At 43.6% G+C, this 21040-nt stretch overlaps 1 protein-coding gene across 2 annotated transcripts in view; it reads left to right on the top strand.

The window, feature by feature from the left end:
* The first annotated feature begins 1272 nt into the window (after positions 1–1272).
* The window catches only part of stard13b (StAR related lipid transfer domain containing 13b), a 52496-nt gene continuing 32728 nt past the window's right edge, over positions 1273–21040 (top strand). Inside the window, exons 1-6 of one of the 2 annotated variants that reach the window (XM_084019136.1) lie at positions 1274–1405; positions 2711–3088; positions 3236–3657; positions 8981–9112; positions 10267–10413; positions 14513–14546. In XM_084019136.1, the coding sequence (XP_083875262.1) occupies positions 2833–3088; positions 3236–3657; positions 8981–9112; positions 10267–10413; positions 14513–14546 (991 nt within the window). In that variant the 5' untranslated portion in view covers positions 1274–1405; positions 2711–2832. Of the gene's footprint in view, positions 1406–2710; positions 3658–8980; positions 9113–10266; positions 10414–14512; positions 14547–21040 lie in introns of both variants that reach the window. The other variant, XM_084019135.1, reaches the window with a different exon arrangement.

Here is a 21040-nt window from a genome sequence, read left to right as displayed (position 1 = left end):
CATATGGACCTCCTATTTAATATAATATAATATCTATGAGGCTGAGGATGACTTGTAACAAAAGAAGATTTCGGAGTAAGCTTTGAAACATTGCTGAGAGAATGACAGCCACAGGCAGGTTGCAGAGTATTTTATGAATGAGTGAAGGTCGTCCGCGCTGCTTTTCTCCCCCTGGCCAGAGGTCAAACTGAGTCCAAGTGTTGATTTGTGGCTGTGACTTCACCACCTCTCTCCTGGTGAGGAGAGCGAATGAATAAACAAATGAATAAATGAGGCCCCCCCCACGGTAAGAAGTCAAGGATTTACAGAGTGTGAGCCCAGGAATTCTTTCTTCGGCACTTGGATGCTATCAGGGAGCCCAGGGGCTGCAGAAACAACAAGTCCTCAGCCAATGAACACGCAAAAAGCTCCGACATGCCCCCTTTCATGTTTACGCTCCGTGCTCATCTCTCACTTTCACCCACTCATCCCTACGTGCGGCGAAGTTCACCCTTCATACATGCAGGTTTCACTGGCGCTGAATCACAAGAGGACTATTGTTTCCCCAGGAATGCCTTGGTTCACATCTCCAAGATCATTTATCAGTCGTGTCAAACGGGAATCGCTCGCAGCTTCTGTTTGACTGATGGTGAATGATGAGCCAAACACGAAATAGAACGCATGGATGAATCCGGGATTTCAGAATGAAGATATTCAACGTAATTGGCTTTGACAGTTTCGACATTCCCTGATTGCTCAAGTAGGTTTTTTTTTGTTGTTGTTGCTCTTTTTAGACGCTAACGGAATATAAATGGACTAACAATAGTGAGTGACTTGCCTCCTGTCAGTGCATGTTTTACATGGGAGACATGAATAAAAACTCGAGGGAGCATGCTTTTGGTTTCTGTTCAGGAGATATCTAAATCTATGAGTAATATGCTCATTTATTTATTTATTTCTTACTTACTAAGGCATTGCTCGGCCCGGCTTGGTCCGGTGAAACCAGCCGTTCGCCCCCTGTGACGGCAGGAAACCCATTTCACCTCCTTCCAGTGCCAACCACTGCTGCTCCCTCCCTCCACCCCCCACCCACCCTCTCCCTCTCTCTTTTTTCTACCACCACCCTCTGTCTCCTTTCTCCTCCTCTTTCCACCTTCCAACGAGCACACATACTCCCTGCCCTTACGCATATTCTGAATGGTTTAGTCACTGCTAGCCGCCCCCCCCCCCTCCCTCCCACCCAGCTGGGGTAACAGAAGAGGAGGGGGGTGGTGGTAGTTGTAATGGCAAGCTTGCCTTTTAGAAGCGTAGACCTATAGGGACATAAGTGTGACTGTATGGGGCTGTCCAACCCTCGTACACTGTTTTGCCATATGCTCTCCGTGACACTGTTTGGGCAACACAACTTTTTCCATCCCGCATGCAGGTGAGTCTTTTTGTTTTCTCTACCTGTAAATCTGCTTCTGATGGAGAAACAAATGCCAACTCTCACGTTCTCCCCTCGCTTATCTTCCTTTGCCGTCTTCAAAGCTCTACTGTGGGCTGTTTCTGCGTGAGAAGACTTGTTCGGGACCTTTCCGTAGAAAATGATGCAACGCCGGATCCTTTCTCTCCTCTCTTTTAAATAGGTTCATTTTCAGTCTGTGACTTTTTCCTCTTCGAGTAAATCGTCTCCGCGTTCGTTTGAGGATAATGAGACCCTCTTTGCATAGTGTTTTTCAAAAGAGGGGTTTCTTGGAAGGAACCCTAATCTCTTGTACACTCACTTGATATTAACCATGTGGGGACAGGTTTTACACGGAGGCACTATAGACCATTTAGTTTTATTATTTTTACTGAATCCCTACTGTATTTTAATTTCCTGACAGATTAATAAAAAGTATCTAAAGTTAGATTTTGCCCTTGTCTGAGGTTGCGTTATCTGCTGTGTGTGTGTGTGTGTGTGTGTGTGTGTGTGTGTGTGTGTGTGTGTGTGTGTGTGTGTGTGTGTGTGTGTGTGTGTGTGAAGGCCATGGTAAAGGCTATGCCAACTGCAGCTTTCTCACAGTAACAGCAGGAACACCTGTGTAAAGTCATGCGGTTATCTTTCTGTAGCTGTGTTCAAGAAACTACGCTGCAGTAACTCTTTGTGTTCTTGCTCTGTGTTGCTCTTAAACAGTGAAAAACATGTTGCAGTCAGCAGGTCTTGTGTAGGTTCTGTTTGTTTTGGAACAATCTGAAAATGTTAAGGTTATAATCATAAGTCACGGCACAATAATACAACGGTTTGCTGTTCCGACTCTTTCACCTGTGTGTTTAGAAGAAGAGCTTAATGAAGGGGTGAGTGGGATGTGAACCAGAGTCGACCAGGGACATCTTCTGCCCTGATGAATGGTGCAGCGCGTAGTAAATCACCAAGTGGAAGAGCAGTCGGATTCCTCTGTGCAGTGATGTCACCGTGATCGCGTGTGAAACAGATCCAGACTTGAACAGAACAACCCGAGCCAGATGTTGAATTTCACAGCCAGCGTCTCGGCTTGTGTAGTCGGAGCCGGATGTGGAAGCTTTACATTAAACTCTGGTCGAACGCGGAGACTTTGATGATGACGGGACGCAGAGACGTACGGAAACCACGGAAGAAGCATATAGTCCATCTTTTTGTGCCTTGTGTTGTCTTTTGGAAATCATTTCCGTCTCTCTGCCAGATGCGTTACATATGCCTTTCACATATTTTCATTTCTGTTTATTTCAGGTTCGTCTGCTGTGTGGCGTGACTGAGCATCTCGGATAAAAACCATGGCAATCCAATATATCAAGCACAAGTACCTGTGGATTTATGTTTTGAATTATGAGAAACTGTAGAACAAACCAATAATGGAGGTTCCACCTGTGGGGATTTTGGAGGGACATCAGTCTTTTTTAGGATTACAGCAAATTGCCTTCTCAACACAGGAGTTGACTACAGAAAGCTCTGTTCTCTCAGCCAACGGCTCGGCGAGCCACAGAGGGGATGCTCGTCTCCCCGAAGCCCGGAGCTCGCTGTGGGAGCCGGATGAAGACGAGCTGGAAGCTGTGTGCTTGCAGGAGCCTGAACACTCGGTCGTTCTCAGTCCACCAGTTCACGAAGCAGGTAACGTGTCCGCATTACTTCCTGTTCCTGTTGTGGAAGGCGGGTCAGACCAGGAGGTCCAGAATCACGCTGGTCAGACAATGAACTTGAGATCCGGATGTGTAAAAACACACTTGGAGCCGATCTCAAATGTCTTTATGCCTCCAGAGGATCCGTGCCCTATCCTCAATCTGGACTCCAGTCCTCCCCTCACTGTCCCTGATTCTGGCCCCAGAGTCCTGGATCTCCTACGCATTGTGAAGCACAAACCGAGCTCCATCACCTTCTCACACTACAGCCGTCCCTCCGGAGCCGGCGGCCATTCTTTCATCAACGAGAGTTCTGACGATGGAGAGTCTTCACTGGAGGAGGAAGAGGAGGAGGATGATGGTGATGATGGTGATGGTGATGATGGTGACGATGACGATGTGTTCCCAGAGCTGCCTCAGACTAGAGAGTATCTTGTCAATGGCAGACAAAGGAACCCGGGCAAAGACAAACAGAGGAGGAGAGACGCCGTGAGTGCAGAAATCAATCGCACGGCCAGAACGTGTGATCATGAACCGGAGGAGCAGAGCGGCAGTAAGGAGGTATGCTGCTATTGATTTATGAGCTTCCACTGTTATTCAGTGTTGCCCTTGCATTGTAGTATTAATCACATGTTAACTAATGTCAAGACTTACTGGTATTTATTTAAGACGACGCTTATTGATCAACACAAAAATACATAATGGAAATATTTGAAATATCCAAATACCACCAGTATGTCAATTTATTACATACAAAATGCTGTTTGATCAGTGGTAAATGATTTATTGTGAACATTGTAGATCGGTTCCAGTGCAGGCAACGCTAATAAATTACCCAGAATTCAAGTGGAACTTGAAGCAGTTAAAGGCAGTTGTTGATATGTTTCTAGAAAGCGCTTCACGAGGCTGGCAGTGTGAGTCCACCTTTTGCCAGCTCCCAGCAGCTGACAGCATACCACAGTGAGATAATGCATAGCTGGTACACTGTAAGTGTGTAGGAGTGCCCGGACTTCACATTTGAACCGGCGGTCCAGGAGGAATGTAAACAGCTCCTGCTTTCCCTCCACTCCCTCAGCGGGCAGCGCTGTTTTGACAGAGGCGTAATAGCCCTGAACTTCCACCTGCTCTTTATCTTTAACGAGTCACGCCGCATTTCACTCTCTTTTTCACACAACCTCCAGCCCGACCTCGGCTGGAAACGTCCTCCAACCCCCTCGGCCCACTTTTTATTGCCCTTTTAAAGCCTCATATGAACATTGATAAATCTGTTAGATATGTTATTCCATTACAACCGCAGAGAAAACATATTAATTTCAACATAACTGCTGTTTTTTCTAAACAGTCTGCAGATAACAGCACACAAACGGGGCGAAGTAAATGACTGGTGGAGATTAACATCTCTATGTGTTGGTCGGGTAACATGTTCGCCAGCTTTCTGTGCAGAACCACACTGAATGAGTTGCTTTGGTGAAGTGTGGAAGAATGCAGGGAGCCTTTATCAAAGGTCAGGAGGTCAATACTTCTCATGCCGTCACACCACAATCTCTGCTACCATAATGGTGGGCATCGCCTTAGGAAGGTCTTCAATTTTATGGGACAGGTTGGGAAGAAAACATTTAAATACTGGAGTGAAAACAAGCTGTTTTTCTCAACTACATGTCACTTTATCTTATATACGAAGAGAAATAAGTGCTAGACAGATTATCACAGAAACACAAAGATTTGGCCAATTATTGCCTAAAAGACCTTAATCTAAATACAAGTGAAATTACAACATTACTTTCACTCTTATTTAGATAATTCTGTAAAACTTTATTAAAAAAAGACAAAATAATGACAGCATAAAGACCAATATTCCTAATTTATACATGCATACATATTTATTGCGAATGCAACAAGTCCAAATAATGAGGGAGTAAAAAGTATGAGCATGATTTAACCTGATATAAATAAAAATGAAGTAATTCTGCAAAAACAAATGACTGCAGAAAGGAGTCCGTAATGATTTAACTCCATGTGTGAGTTTTGTTGCTCCATCGTGTGTGACATTGAAGTGGGGTAGTTGGTGGAATAGCACATGTGCAGTTGTTAGCATGAACCATGTGAGGGCACTGTAAGCGTACTGTTTCCTCCGTGTGTCATCTCATGACTCCCTCTGCTTGTATCATTTAGCTCAACTGTGACTAAATGGCCCTAAAAATACACATTTCTTCAGCCATCCCTCCACAGGCATGGCGGGGGGGTTGTGTTTTGCGTCGGAGGATATTAAGACTATAATTTATTCCTCCGAGTAGCCAGGTAGCCATTGCCCTTTCGCATGACCGCCCGCTACATTTGGATACCTCCATGGTGATCTCTGGCTCTCTCTGTGGGTGGCGCCGACTAGGCACCGAGCCCAGCGCTCACACACTTAACTCCTCATTTCCATGTCAAAGCTGCTGTGTTGGGGTCCACAATGTGGCCAATTTGCGCTGATAAAGTTATAGTCGGCTCACATTTTGTTGTCCCCACAAGATAACATTAATGCATTTATCCAAAGGATTGACTCATACCAGCTCTGTTGCCATGGTGTGAGGGCTTCGCACAATCGCCGGGGCCGGATCGAGGGGGAACGGCTCGCAGAGATGAATCAAGGGTAGTGTCCCACTTGGGTGTCAAGCCCTCTCTGGAATTTGTCTCAATCTAAGTAGAAGTGCCCACATTCCTGAGCAGCACCTTGTGGGGATGTCACTGAAAAGACACAGTGGGAATGTGTTCCACGTTTGGCTTGAGTGTGTGCCAGAATGGGGCATCTGTTTCTTGCATTCCTGTTCGTCTGACTCCAGGGGTTAATTAGGAGTCCAGCTCGCAAGATCTTCAGCCTCTTTCATTTCCTCTCCTCATACAAAATACATTTTCAGTCGTTTGACTTGGAATATCAAGCCTTTTTTTTTATCACACACGCATTTCTGTAAAGATGACTGAAGCTCAGCTTTTTGCACTTGAGCCAAAGAGTTCAAATAGTCTCTAAGACTCACGCTATTTCTTTTGTCATTTCAGCAGGATACGTGCTTGCCATCATAACCACTTGATTGCAGATCCATAGACTCACAGTCAAATCCATCCAAATTGTTCAGAACTCACATGTGAAAAAAGATTTAATATGCATACATAAGCATCCTTTTAATCTGGTGCTTTAAGGGTAGCTTTGGTATTTCTATTGGTATTGTACGTCCCATTAAATTAAATTAAATTTTTTGAAATGTATTATATTGTAAGGCTACATGGATAGGAATGCCTGAGCAGAGGTTCATCGGCATTAATATTGTCTCACTTATTTCAGGGGAAGCTTTAGAGAGAATGTGGAGTCAATGAGTCTTGATTTTCGAAATGTAAAAATGCCCTTTTAACCCCTTTTTGATCCCATCCCTGCTCATATTATGCACATATTCAACAACTAACACCGAGATCATTTATTTTTACATATTTTCCCCTCAAAATCCAATACTTTTTCCTTCGTGGAAAACAAAATATGCTTGCATCAGCTCATACCATCCACTTAATCAATCTGCAACTACGCTGGAGTCAGAGACGATCACAAGCTGATCTAACCTTCTAACCTTCTGTCCTGCCTGCCCGTCCTGTTTCACTCAGAAATACATCTCCATACAGAAGATGGATGCTCTAGAAATGCAGCTCCACTTTATGTATAAAAGGTTTGTGAAGGCAGACACAGACGATTGAGCCGTCTAAACCGCTGATCCCATGTTAAAATCTTTTATGGTCAGCTTGGAAGGCAGACATAGCAGAGAAGGGAAGCTTTATTTTTTCCTTTCGGTGACCCCAGGTGACCCCTCAGGCCTCAGAGGTCAGCAGGGATTGGCCAGATTTAGGTCATTCCTGAGGGATTGAGTGGAAAAAGGCACTTTCTCCCAGTGCGGATCAGTCAGCTGACACTGGGTGGTCAGCAGGGGAAATGGACCGTCCGGTGTCTGGTCCCTTCATTCCTCACTATGGAGGAAGAATGCCACATAGTATAAGTATGTCAGTGCCTGTTGGATATGACTTCCATATGCCAAATGATGACGTATTTGCAGAGACGTATGTAACCAAACTCCCAATTTCTTAAAACGGACATTTCATTTGAACAGCTGCAGGAAGTAAACAGTCTCAGAATAGGTCACAATGTCCTCATTTGGACTCTTTCTATTTGTAGTCAACCCGCAGTAAGTCAATGAAAATACTAAAAACAAGGGTCATACTTGTTTGATCAAACATGCTGTCCAAGACTCTGTGGGGGTTTCCCGTCAGAACATTCACTGACATGATTGTGCACTGAGTTATGATGCTAGAAATGGATTGGAAATGGAATAATGACTTGATTTAGAAGTGAGCGGCAGTCATCAGGGCTCAGTCACAGCATTTAGATTTAACTGTGCCGTTTTTAACTATGGTGGAGTCGATTAAACATTAAAGTAGAAACGCAAAGACAGAGCTGTCTGTTCTGTCATCTATTTTTATCCATATTTACATCATTTAATTTGCTGGGCGGTTATTGTCCACAATCAGAAGTATTGTACATTGTGTCTTCTGATGTAAAATTCAGTTTTGTGAAAAGTTTTAAAAGTATTTATTGATGTAAACTGCTGGCTGGTGTATAAACAGATAATCAATGAGTTAAAAGGAGCTAAGTGTTAACTGTTACTGTACAATACTAAACACTTAAAGCTGCGTACAACTACATTATGTGTTATATACTGCTTACTGTATAAATGCTTCACTTAAAGTTAAGTGTCACCGTTCTTTAACTTCCTGGATGAACTGAGGATTTCTTCGATCCAAGTAGGCCTCCTCCTATTGGCCAAATTTCTCGTTACTGGCAGACAACCCTAGTCGACTTCCTGCAGCAATCATATTCCAGGAGGGGCTTCCTAGGAAATACATTATCTTACTACTGTGTCAAAACGGTCCACAACAGAAACCCTCCACTCCTCAATGGTTCTGAGATTTCACTCGTGAACTCCTGGAAAGAGTCCGCCGTGACGCTGTCGAAGACATCATGTGACCCTCTCTAGGATGGAGAATGTTAATGTATGCTTCGGCGACTGAGGTGTATGCTGCTGATTTATGAGACGGCGGCTCCTGTCTGCGTGAGGATGGTCTATTTATATACGCGGTGTGTCTGGGGAGCAGTGAAAGCCAGTGCAGGAGATTCCATCATGCTCTGTATGGCACACATGTCTGGAGCCCTCCTCCTTTGCACTTTCACCCCGAGACACAGCAGAGGAGATCACATTTCCATGTGTGGCAGCGGTGAAGTCCAATGATTTAGCGTCTGCAATTTACACGATACTGTTTTTTTTGGGGGGGGAGGGGTTTGGGGCAGCGTGGTAACTCGATAGACGCGTTCCGAAAGCTCTCATGTGTTAAATAAGTCTGGCAAGGATGGCAGGCAATTACCGGACTAACTAATCAACCTGATTTCCCCTCCGATTTCAATTACTTTAACTGCGGGTTTGAAAGTCACATTAAGAAATTAGTTTCTGCTTTTGATGAAGTTTAGCTGAAGCGTATAATTAAGATACCGAGCAATTTGGATGAAGTGTCAGCAGCTCAACTTGACGTTAACCTCCGATGAATGCCTGAAAACTCCCATGTGTGGTCTACGTGAAAAGGTCGAAGTCGTTTATATGATACATTTCCTCTAATTACTTCTGAAATATGAACTCTCCATAATGCAGCAACGCTGACATTTTGGAGAAAAAATGTGAATAGAACAGTGAACTGGTGTTAAAATATGAAAATGCAGATCAAATGAAACCCTGTAAATCAACAACATGCTGCTATTGGCTCAATCTTTGCCTGAATCCTCTGATGTCATCAGCGCTCCTCTGATTCCCTACAGGTCAAGTCTCCCTGGTCGGACTCAATGAGCCAGCTGATGAGGAAACTGGACCAGCTTAATCTCGACATAGAGGAGGCTCTGAGTGCAAACTCCTCCCCCTCCGACACGCCCTGCACCGCCCGCAAGAAGCAGGTGAGAAACGGCGTTCACGCAGCCCGGCATCACGACTGCTGTCACTCACGTCAACACAACACCTTCTCAGGGTTCAACCAGAGTCCTGTCCTTTAATTCTGTGATACAAACACATGCGTTATAAAGCGGATGGCAGCACCGAATGGTGAGTGCACTGTCACGGTCGGCACTCTACACATTCCTGTGCTGCATACTTGGTCATGCTTGTAAACGTTGCTTAAATCAATTTACTTTGCTCTGTGGAGAGAAAATCCAGATGGATTATTCGGACCTGTAAACAACAGGTGTCCGTTGGAATTTTATGTCTTGCTGAGTTTTTTAAAAAAGTCTTCCACACTCGGGTTGAGATTCAAACAAGCTCTCTCATATCCATAAAGGCAATAACGTGAAAGGAGAGTCAGTCCGCTGATCTCCTGTGAGTCGTAACTGTGTCTGGGACTTGTGACATATGGGGATATAGTCCGTCTGCAACACTGTGGGCTTTGTCAGACCATCTTATAGTGTGCTTCTTGACTCGGGTCTGTTTTATGATGGAGGTCTGCAGCCCTTGGATGTGATACTGGAGTGTACAGTGCTTTAGCCGGGTCACAACGCCGCAGCGGGAACAGGCAGCTATTGTGCTTTTGAGGTTGCGACTCTGTCCCTAAAAAAAAAAAGGGCTCTTCTCATGGTGGCATGTTTCATGAAATATCCCACTAGAGTTAGCATTTGAGAACAAAAGTGCTCTTTCGGGGTCCACATGTATGTATCGCACACAGAGGAGCTATTGTACTGAAGGATGTTTGTATGATTTGGTCCATTAGGAATGGTTGGGAGAGGCTCACATGCCTCCCAGGCATCTGCATAACCATCCCAGGCATTCACTATTACTTGCTTTAACTAATGACAGGCGACTTGGGCAAGACAAGACATCTTTACTGGGATATTTGACAGGGTCACAATCTCCGTCCTCTCAAAAGAGGATCCGCACATACTGGCTCTTTTGTGTGTTTCCGGCGAGCTGAATTGAGAGTTGGAGATTTCACTTCCCCAGCGTTTGACCTCAGCCTCGTGTTTTCTTTTCCCCTGGCCACCGTTGAGACCGTCCCGTCCCAGTGTGCTCGGACCGGACAGAGACGGACCCGGGCTTGATTGTTGTTGTGATGTTGTTGCAGTGGGGTGCTGTTTCCAAGTCCTCGTTACACCAAGCCCTGAATGAGCGAGTCCTCCAAAGACCAGACCGAGGGGAATGTCCGAGGCAGGACAGGTCTTCTGCTCCTCGCAGCGCCTCGATGGGAACGAGAGCAACAACCAAGAAGACAGTAAGTTTCTCTGAGAATAACGGCTTCCTGAAGGCGTCCCACAGTTTCTTCACCTCTTCTTGTCCGTCCATCTCTGGTGGATTTGCTTTGCTTTGCTTCGGTCCTAAATGAACAGTTCAGTTCAGTTCAGTTGGACCTTTAAGTCTTTGTGTTGTTTAAGCCATATGGTTTACATTCCTGAATTTTGTTTTGAGTTGAGATAAAAAAAAAAAGGAAAGGGAATGACAGCATTGGTGAAGGAATGATTTATGCTTTTACAAAATAAGAAATCATAAGCTTTTTATCAGCTTCTATTATGAATGAAATCAGTCTGTGAAACCTACATTTTACAATCACATATTTGACCCCAGTATCACGGTCGCTGTGTTGACAGAAGAAGAAGGGAAAAAAATCCCTTATTGTTTAAGCCGATTGTTTTCGGAGATAAATCCGTCACCAGCTGAAATTCTGACATTCCCTTCTGTACAGCTGCTCTTCCCTCTTCATCTGTAAATATTTGAGGTTAGCATTGAGAACAAGGTCAGCTTAGGCATTCTTAAACAAGCAGGACTCCCTTCTGCTGGACAAAGTATATAAATGTCACTATTGAACGGCCCTAAAAGAAACAGACAACTGGGAGATTTGCAGAATGCGGGGCGGGTTTTAAATTCAAAGCCTTTCAGGTCACGCTTTGTGCTTTCTTGGTGCCTCTGCTGCAATGTGATGGCAAACGACCTTCTGAGAAGAGAAAACACTTCCCAATTTAATTTGCTGGTATCATTTTTCAAAAATGTTGTGGTATTGTTGATACTACATCGATGCTGTGGACGGCAGATGTTGGAATCACACTGAAGGATCTTAGGTTGAGGCAGACTGGAGCTTCAAAGTAAGAGGAAGATTATTTTGTCTGTGAGCACTGTGGGCACTTGAAATGAAATGATGTTTAGTTCTCCGATATGTTGCCACCTGTCTCCTTTTTTTATGGAGGCCCATAACTACCTCTTGAAAATTATAGCAACATGGGTTAAAATGTGTCTCGAGGACAGCTGGGAATGTTCGCATATGTTTGAGACAAGTGTATTTTGGCTGCAGTGCAACCTTGAGTGCAACGAGATCACGTTATTGAGTCGCAGTATGATTTCAACGATGATACATTTTCTTTATGAATTATACAATTATTGAATAGTTCAAGTTTAAAGGAATAGTTTGACATTTTGGGAAATGTGCTTCTTTCTGGCAAATGGTTATATGAGAAGATCGCTAGCCCTCTCATATCTGCACAGTAGTCGGTTAGCTTAGCTTAGCATAAAGACAGGAAACGGGGAAACAACTAGCGTGTCTACTTCCAACAGTAACTAAATCCATTGACCAGCATGCAAATAAACGTATTCCCCAAAATATCATACTACTGCTTTCAGTTTGAGATGACATGTCAGCAGCTTTGCACATGCGAGGAGATCTCTCCTCCTCGGTCCCATCGGAGTCTTATATAAGAGCTCTGGAGTCCGTATGAAAGTTCTGACAGCAGGGCGCGAGAATGTGATACAGATGGAATCACAGTCTAAGAATAAACAGACCCGACGTGTCAGCCAGTACTCCCTGCTTCAAGCAGGTATGGCTTCACTGAGCGATGGTTTATGGAAGTATCTGGTAAAGGTTTTTGGCACCTGCCCGACAACCTTTGTCCCCCCCCTCTCCTCCCACCTCCCTCACACTTCTGGATGATCTCTAAAACTGGAATGCATATTATCTCCCTCAATCTGCTGCACATCATCCAGGCAAAGCTAATCTTAGCTGGAATGTGCAGGGTGTTTACGAAGATTTTGTCTTGTTAGAGGATATATATATATATATATATATATATATATATACAACCATAGAATAACCATAGAATAGACTGCTGATGTATGGTATGATGCATCTCTATTAAATTGTGACTAATGAAGCATTAAAATTCTAATTTTTCTTTCATTTCTAACATGTTATAGACAATAAAAAGTGTGAATTGATTAATTATCAAGACATGAATCGATAATGAGAACTAGTTTCGGCCTTATTGTATGAACGTTTGTATTCATATTGACCTGCTCAGCACAATGTGAGGCCAGCTCTTTATTGCGCGCTAGCATCGGAGGATAGAGACATATTTGGGTTGAGGATTCCTACTTTTAATTGGTGTTGACAGAGACGTGCAGAACAGAGAGCACGCTGCTCTGTCATTCAGACTGACCGGTCCTGTAACCTCCCTGTTGACTCTGAGGCGGAGTGTCATTTGTGCTGGGACAGCAGCTATCATTCACCCACACAGACCTGTCACGCCATGTAAACATGCTAGTTGGTGAAAGGAAAAGACAACAGCCCTGAAAGGACTCCTGCTGCTCCTGCGTGGACGATGTCACTTTTCCTGACCTGCAACCTTTGACATGTGTCCACCATCTGACTGCGACTGGACGGAGCTACGCCGATGCGTTTCAAGTGGGTCAGCGGCGCTCTAGATATGCCGAGATGAAATACTTTCTCTTGGCTGCTGGAAAAAAAGAGAGAGTGATGCGTTCAAGTCTTTGAAGCCCTGTCAAATCGGCACATCTCCACCGGGGCCCGGCATCTGGTTTTTGGAGCGCTAATTTCCACAAGTTTATTTCTGAAACTGGGACTAAAGCTGGTCCTCGGAGACCAACTTATCAGGTCTAATGAATTTCCCTCTCTTTAAAGACGCATGTAGATTTGAGATGATGGACCCTTCGTGTTCATGTACATTAAACCCAACCTTTAAACTCTTTTTACAAGGGTTTAGATGTGACGAAATTGTGCCAAATCTCACAGTTAATAAACCCCGCTCACGTCTTCTATATTTTAAACAGAGGTAAAATACATCTATAAGCGTATGAGTCATATGTTGATGACCTGTCTTCCTCGTTTCTCTGTGAAGTACAAGTCAGGGAGTTGGGGTTTGGACCCCTGGTGGTTTAATGTAACCTGCCAGAACTGTCTTGGCTGTGACTCTCTAAATGCTTTAGCTCCAGGTGCCTGCTGACCTCCGACCTCATATGTTTGGCCTAAAAATGTCAAAGACCATGTGACAAAGACAGATCACGCTCAAACAAAACCACCTGTCCTGTTTAATCCAGCCAATAAGCTCCTTTTTTTTTGTGTTGCCACAGCCAAGTGGCATCTATATAGGTCACTCCTGCAGCCAAGTTCTTCTCCTCGCGAGCGTTTCTGCTGCCATGGCAACACTGGAGGGGCCGTGGCCCTCATGAAACATGCAGTACACGACTAACTTAATGTGTCGAGTTCAACTGACAGTAAAGCCTTTTTTGCAGATATGTTGATGGAAGTTTGAATCAGCACCACGTGGGCTGAGTGCCAAGTGCCTGTCGTGATGGAGGGTCAGCGTTGCGACCAGACGTCCTGGGAGTTTTTGCAGCATTTTTGTTTCCGTTCCAGGAGAGAATGTGGAAACAAGAAAACAAGAACGTAAATCAAACCAGCGGGGCACAGTGGGGAACTGGAGGTGTGATCTGGGCAAGAGAGGGGAAGCATTCCAGATCAGGAAGGACTGGCCTCTGGCAGTCATTTCATCACCTGCAGAATTAGCCATTAAAATTAAGGATCCTCATCACCCAGAGATTTAAGTCATAAGCCTTCTTTCATTTTGCAGTAAGATCCGTTTTCCAATACAAACAACATTATTCCAGGGAAACAGTGTGTGCCTCGATAAGCTAAAAGTTTAAACTCCTGGTGTTCCTTTTCTTTTTTCATTTCCTGACTTCAACACATTGACACCAGACAGTTGGGGAGCGCAAGCTAACAAGAGCTAAATCACGCCGCCATATCTGTTGTGGATTCTCTGTATTGACTTTATAATTATGGCAGTGATTGCACTGTTGAATGAGAATGCAGGGAGACCGGGTGTGCACCTCCTAATGGATTTCACAGCCAAATCATGTGATCTGTTTTTCTTAGCTTTCAAAGGGGTTCAAATAGCCAAAGCATGACATCTCTGTTTCACTGTTGTTGCTCATATTTCTCTTCCATTGTTTCAGCGTTCGACCAACTTGTGATGAGTAGCCTCCTCTGCTACAAACGCTGATAGTTTGTTATTTCTTTTGTCTTGTAGATGTTCAATAAGATGACCAATGCAGCCAGGGCAGGTAAGAGATGATTTCTGTTTTTCTTTAGCAGCCTTTTGATGCAGTGTGCTTACATTGCTCTCTCAGAAGTTAGCACTTCTTCGAAGAAATACTCGTCTTTGCTCACATTTTTTAAACTTACCGCGACGACCAGTTCTTCAAGTGTTCTTGGGCCAGATCCTGAACCCCAAATTTCTCCTGAAGGCTTTGCCATAAATGTGTGAACGTGTTGGTTCAAACATTTAGCTGGAAGAGAAGAAGCAGAATCCCCCTGTGTGTCACATCATTGTTGTTCACTGGCAAATTAAATTAGAAATGGAGCACGAAAATTAATCTTTATGCTGAAATGTATTACACATACTGAGACTAAGTCCGAGTCCCGATGTCCCCCCCCAAGGCCTTAAGCCCTCAACGCCCAGGAACTGAACTGACATCCCCTGGTCTAAGAGGCTGCGAAGGCCTGAAATGGTTCATCACGTTAAACTTGATGATACAAAAACATATCAGTTTTATTTTACGTTTTTACTGCCTGACTTTTGCCTGAGGAGGTGAGCGTCAAATAATCTGTTTGCCTGTTTTGTGAAACAACAGCTTGAATAGGCAGAATTAAAATAAGTGGTTGATAAATAAACCAGCTGTGTATGTAACCTCTGCTTGCATTCCTCTGATTTCAAGTGTTTTTATGGATTATCTAAAATCCTCAATTTTATTATTTCTGTGTTAATTTAATATACCAATCTGAAAAGCCACAGCTGTCCTCGTTGTTTACCTTTTTATTTGTATGCCTCCGGGCTTCCACTGGTAACATTTAGCATCACAACCCTATGAGTTGCAGACTTTTAAAAAGTGGGCATAAAGGGGTCAAAATGTCAAACACTGGAGGATTTGACAGGGGGACAACCCTAGACCCTCAAAGTCTAGGTCCATGACATCGTCATTGGGACTAAGAATTACAGAATTCTGACTTGGAATCAGTTTTAAAGCATCTGTTCAGTATTGGTCGGCACTGTTGTGAGATTGAGTGCAGCGCTGCTGTCCGAGTTGATCCTGGCTCGCATGGTGGCTCAGGTCTCAGCCGACGTTAAACAGACTGACAGCCACAGGTGTCTGCCTGCGCCCTCCCAGCCGCTGTGGAGAGAATGTCTCTTCTTTTAAAGGCCTACTCTGTATTGGCCGCTTGGCGGGATGCAGTTAAAATTAGGCAGCGTGCCAGATCATTGTTTTATGTTTTGCTGAGGGGAAATATTTGGCCTGTGTGATGTCGCCCTTGGGGGGCAGCTGCGGGATTTGGTTGGATGCCATTTTAGGCTCAGGTTGCACTCTCACATGACCTCTGTTGTGCGTGATGGCAACGCACAAGTGGATATTATGGTCTGTGAAAATTCCATGTCACTTTTATGCAGCAGTTAAGTAATGTGTGGTCTGCCGGCGTGTATGAGATATGCGCTGTGACCGATCGCTGGTCGTCCCTAACTGTAATTCTTGGAAACCCGAGTGTGAGACCACCGTGAATAACATCAACAAGTTTGTCAACACAGCTATGAGATTCCCTTCAAATACATCTATCATCCTGGTTTTTTAACGTATAGCAAGCTGCATGTTAAGCTTCCTCTTTTAGGTGACTGTCTTGGCTGAAATAAACCAGAGCAGAGACGGCGTCCCCGTCAACGTTATATTTAGTCATCAAGTTAATGAAATCAACATATGGTTTCAACTGGAATCTAATAATAACACGAGTTGGAGAATGATGGATGTGAAAAAGGACAAAGCTGGCAGAATGTCAGACACATTTGGTGGGATATTCCCTGTTTGTGTTCTACAGCTGGGCGAGGGAGAACTCTTTTATAACACGGATACGAGGTGGCCAGATGGTTCTCAGCATCGTCCATAACAACAATGTCCACCTCATTAAAATGATATTGTCCAGGGGAGTGAAGCACATTCTTTGGGTCCAGATCCAAAATAGCAAGGCAGCAGTGAAGAGTATCAGAGTATTTTTTATTGCTCTCACATGCAAGTGCACACGCTATTTTCATGAATAGTCTGTAAATAAAACATTCTGATTAACAATAGGAGGCAACACCACATTAATAGACATTTTATATATTAAGGTGCTTTTAACGGCGTTTAATTCTGCCTGTTAGTCTCGTAGTCAACAGTGATAATAAGCAATGATTTCAGAGAGATTTCAAAAATAGATTCGGGGATTTCAGAACTTGTTTTTATTTATTTGAGGTTGTTTAAGGAATGTATGGAAAAAACACTAGACCTTTTAGCCCACTTGACTTGTTGTTTTGTTTTTCCTGCAGCAAAAAAAAAAAACAGAGTTCCATCATAAAACCGCATATGGATATGCTCAGAGAATATTTGGTTTATGGAGGGGGAGGGGGGGCTTAATCCGCCTTTCTCCAATGTTTATTTTCTTAAAGCATTACTCAATGTGTGAGCATTTTTCATGTCTTGAGTAGACGATGGGCCAAAGGTGCCTGATTCCCTCTCACACAGTGTAATTTGAATGGAAATCTATTCCCTGCCGTCTCTTTAATTGCTGTGTGGAAATGAATGGCTTCCTCTGGTGAGACGAGGCAGCGATGTTCATCCTGAAAACTGAACCCTAATCATAGAATTAATGAATCCGCAGTCAGAGATACAGTCGGATAAGAAGGACGAAGCTGATTTATCTGCCTGCCCTAAGACACGTGTTTAGTAGGCAGACATGATATTTCATAATGGATATGGTTATGATTTCGTGCACAGCTATTGCATGTTTTGTAAATGTATTAAGTAAAGATTGCAGAGCAGAGGTTAGACAAACAGACAGATTGACAGGGTCCAAGGAGAAGCAGTTATGCAGAACTCAGTGACTTTTAACTTGCATAAATAAATGGTCATGCGCTTTGTTATGATAAACATCACCTTCCCAAATGCCAGTGTGAGGGAAAACGAGGCTTAAGGAGCACTCTGTGGCCCAGAACTGTCAGGCAGAAGTTTCCCACTCTGAGCTTTGAAACAGACAGACTGTGTGCGTTTACACAGATCCTCTCTCTGAATAAGTATGCTAATCTACTTTCAATGTGGAAATCTCCTGCTACTGATTATAAGAAAAACAAAGAGGAAACTGTGAATCCCTTGGAGACGTCTCTCTGTTTGAAAGGAACGTATCGTAAAGCCCCGGTTCCCTCATACATCGGTGTGAATGACTCCCAGAGAAAAGCTGTTGAACAGAGGGAAAGGATGTTTTTAATCTAGCCATGTTTCCCTCGTTGGCGGTGTTAAATAATGATGGATTCCCAGATGCAGCCTCGCTGCTTTTATTGATTGTCTAATTAAACTGTTTTCGCACTGAGAGAAGCCTTTGGCATGGGCTCAAGACTGAAAGGGTGAAATAAACAACGTGGGATGTAAAACCAGAGAAACGTGTAAATCTAGTACCGCTTGGAAGCAAATGTTTCTAATTAAATCATATTTATTTATTTAATTCTATAGATTTTTGCCAACATTTCTGGTGATGAGCAGTTCTAGCTGTGGTGTTTTAGAGCAGCATGTGTGAATTAAAGTCCTTGAATTACATCTGTTGATGCATCGGAGCGTCTGCAGTTGCTGCATTTCTTTTTAGTGCCTGTTTTTCTATCGTTTGTTTCCTTGTGCAGTTCAAACATCTCACATCTTTTGATTTGTTTTACTGGAAATCAAGTGTTTTGATAAGAATGTGAACATTTCATTTATTTATGTGAAACATCATTTTTCTTCATTTACCAGCTTATAAGTTGTGACTCACACAGTATGAGAGTAGCATATATATTAGAATGTGTCTTAGTGTGGGACCTCAGTGAGTTTACCCTGACTGCCATACAGTATAAATCTCCAGCCCAGCTATAGATGAAGCACCAGTGGGTATTATATAATGTCTATAGCCACTAATGCATTACAGCAGGGTCGTGTTTTTGCCTCCTGAATGTTCCCCGGCTGTTCCCAGAGCCCAGGCCTTCAGTCTCACCCGGGGTCACTGCCTGCTGGTGGACGCTGACTATGACCTCAGGCAGCTGCAGTGTCTCTCTCTCTCTCTCTCTCTCTCTCTCTCTCTCTCTCTCTCTCTCTCTCTCTCTCTCTCTCTCTCTCTCTCTCTCTCTCTCGCTCTCTCTCATCACAAACGCTTTGGCAGCGGATGAGGAAATATAAAATAGCCTGGCACATATTGTCGTTGTAATAGGAACATGTACAACAAGATAAGGGGGTTGGTGGGCAGAACATTTAAATCCTATGTGACTTTGGATGTTTTGAGTCGTAACAGGATTATTAATGCCGATGATATTCGCTGGCCTCCCTTGGATTCTGGCTTCGGTAATGTTTTTATGACGAAATAATGAGAAATAATTGCTAAATGTCACAAAGTGCCCAAGGGAAGGCTGTTTTTTGGAATTATTTTGAATGAATTGTACCATTTACCATTCATCCAAAACTATTATCATGTTACCGTGTGAGGTCTGCGTTCCAGTTCATCCCAAAGATGTTGGATGGAGTTCATTTTTTGAATGGGCCTTCGCCAAACTGTGGAGGTGGAAACACATCATTGTTTAAAATGTCATTGACTGTTAAGCGTTTAGATTTCTCTTAATTTGAAGGGGTGTGTCCACTTATACGTCAGCACACACTGTATTCACCATTGAGGGTGACTGTTTCTGTTAATGTGGCTGTGGACACCAGGCGACAATCTCCCATTCTGAAAAATGAAGCAAATTCTGAAGTGCCTAAAATGTGCATTCTCTCTGCTGGCCATCAGGGGGCGACTCCTGTTTCCAAAAATACATTCTATTGCATGGAAGTCTATGAGAAAATGATCGTATTCTCATTGGATTTATAATCTCAGTAAACATTAGGATACAGTAGTGTAAAAAAGCCAATAAAGCAGGGCTTTAGGCCGATATCACAGCCTTGCTACCATCGATCACAATGAAGACATCCACTACTAATATCCATTCTTTGGAGGGCCCTATACGTATGTATGCAAATACATAAATAAGACATTAACAGGTATGGAAATTCTCTGCAAAGTGGCAAGAACAATGTATTCCTTAAAGCCCTAGAAGGCAATGTGAATGAGTGTACCGAGGGGAAGAGGGCCTTCATCTTTGTGAAGTTTAAAGAGTTTTTAAATGAGAAGGAGATGTGTCAATGAATCAGTCTCACCTCTCTGTCACCCCAAAGAATATGTGTGATGCATTAGAAGTGGCTTCAGTATGGAGAAGAAAAGGCAACGAAGCACTTTTTTTTTTTTCCACCAATCGTTTTCATCTGCTCTCTGACTATTTAAAGGCAGACCTGGACACTGTAAGATGCCTTGATTTAAAGCCTGCATATGGCTGCAGGAAAATCCATTTTCGTGATATTATACCGTAATTTCAGCTCTCCGTCTGTCCGTTGCCTAACAGGTGCCAGATCAGTGACATCATGTGCTAAATTTATAAGCAAGTCGTCATTTGTAGATCCAGCTCGGACTATAAAGGGTGCTGCTGGCATGACGAGTGCATGAAAAATTCCGCACATGGAAAGATGGAAAATGACTTGTGGTTTCCTGAGTGTGGAGGCCAGCTCGGCTGTTTGACAGGGAAAGAGAGGGAAAAAAGAAGCCCGGTGATATTTCTAGACTGTTCTTTGTATATACAGTCATTTGTCAAGGTTGTGAAAACATTAGAGAAACTTTTTTTGGTTAACCAGTCCTGAATATTTTTTCAGTTGAAATTTCACATTTCATTGCAATTACTGTAGCTTTCACTCATAAAATAGCTCATGTCATTTAAAAATCTTTTTTTTTTTTCCCTGAATGAGATCATCATGTTTTACCATTCCATTATGTTTAAGGTTATTTTAAAACCAGGAAACTGGTTTATTGTTCTGATTTTTGCCAATTAGAGAAATAGGCAATAAACCTTTTGGGGGAACGACTTACTCAAAACGGAGAAGGTGAGAGTGTTTCTTGGGTGCGTTGGTGTGTGTCTTCAGGAATTTAGGCCTGGGTTTTGTAAACCAAGTGGAAAGAGACGTGGGCAGCCGTGTCACAGGAGGATGTGTGTGTGTGTGTGTGTGTGTGTGTGTGTGTGTGTGTGTGTGTCCCTGTGTGAAGCAACACAAAAGCTAACAGGTTGGTCCAGGACTCAGCTGACAACTGAGAAGAAAGGCAGAAAGAAGATTAAGAGAGTAATGAGCCAGGACGGTCCAGTCTCCCTCAGGACTGCACCAGGATGGAGTTACTAAACAGTCAACAACCCTGATATCTCCTTCTGTGTGCAGCTTTATAATGTCTGGTGCTCCACTTTGTCGTTCCTCGGTGCTCCAGCATGCACACACACACACACACACACACACACACACACACACACACACACACACACACACACACACACACACACGGTTTCCAAGCCAAGAACATTTCCGCAAGGGTCGGTTTAGATACAGTGACCACATTGGCCTCCCAAATTTCCCACATAAACCACAGAGATTCCAGATGTTGCAGGAAA

Source organism: Eutrigla gurnardus, assembly GCF_963514095.1.
Source record: "Eutrigla gurnardus genome assembly, chromosome: 10".
In the NCBI taxonomy this organism is placed as follows: Eukaryota; Metazoa; Chordata; class Actinopteri; order Perciformes; family Triglidae; genus Eutrigla; species Eutrigla gurnardus.
This window is presented reverse-complemented; position numbering and strand designations above follow the sequence as displayed.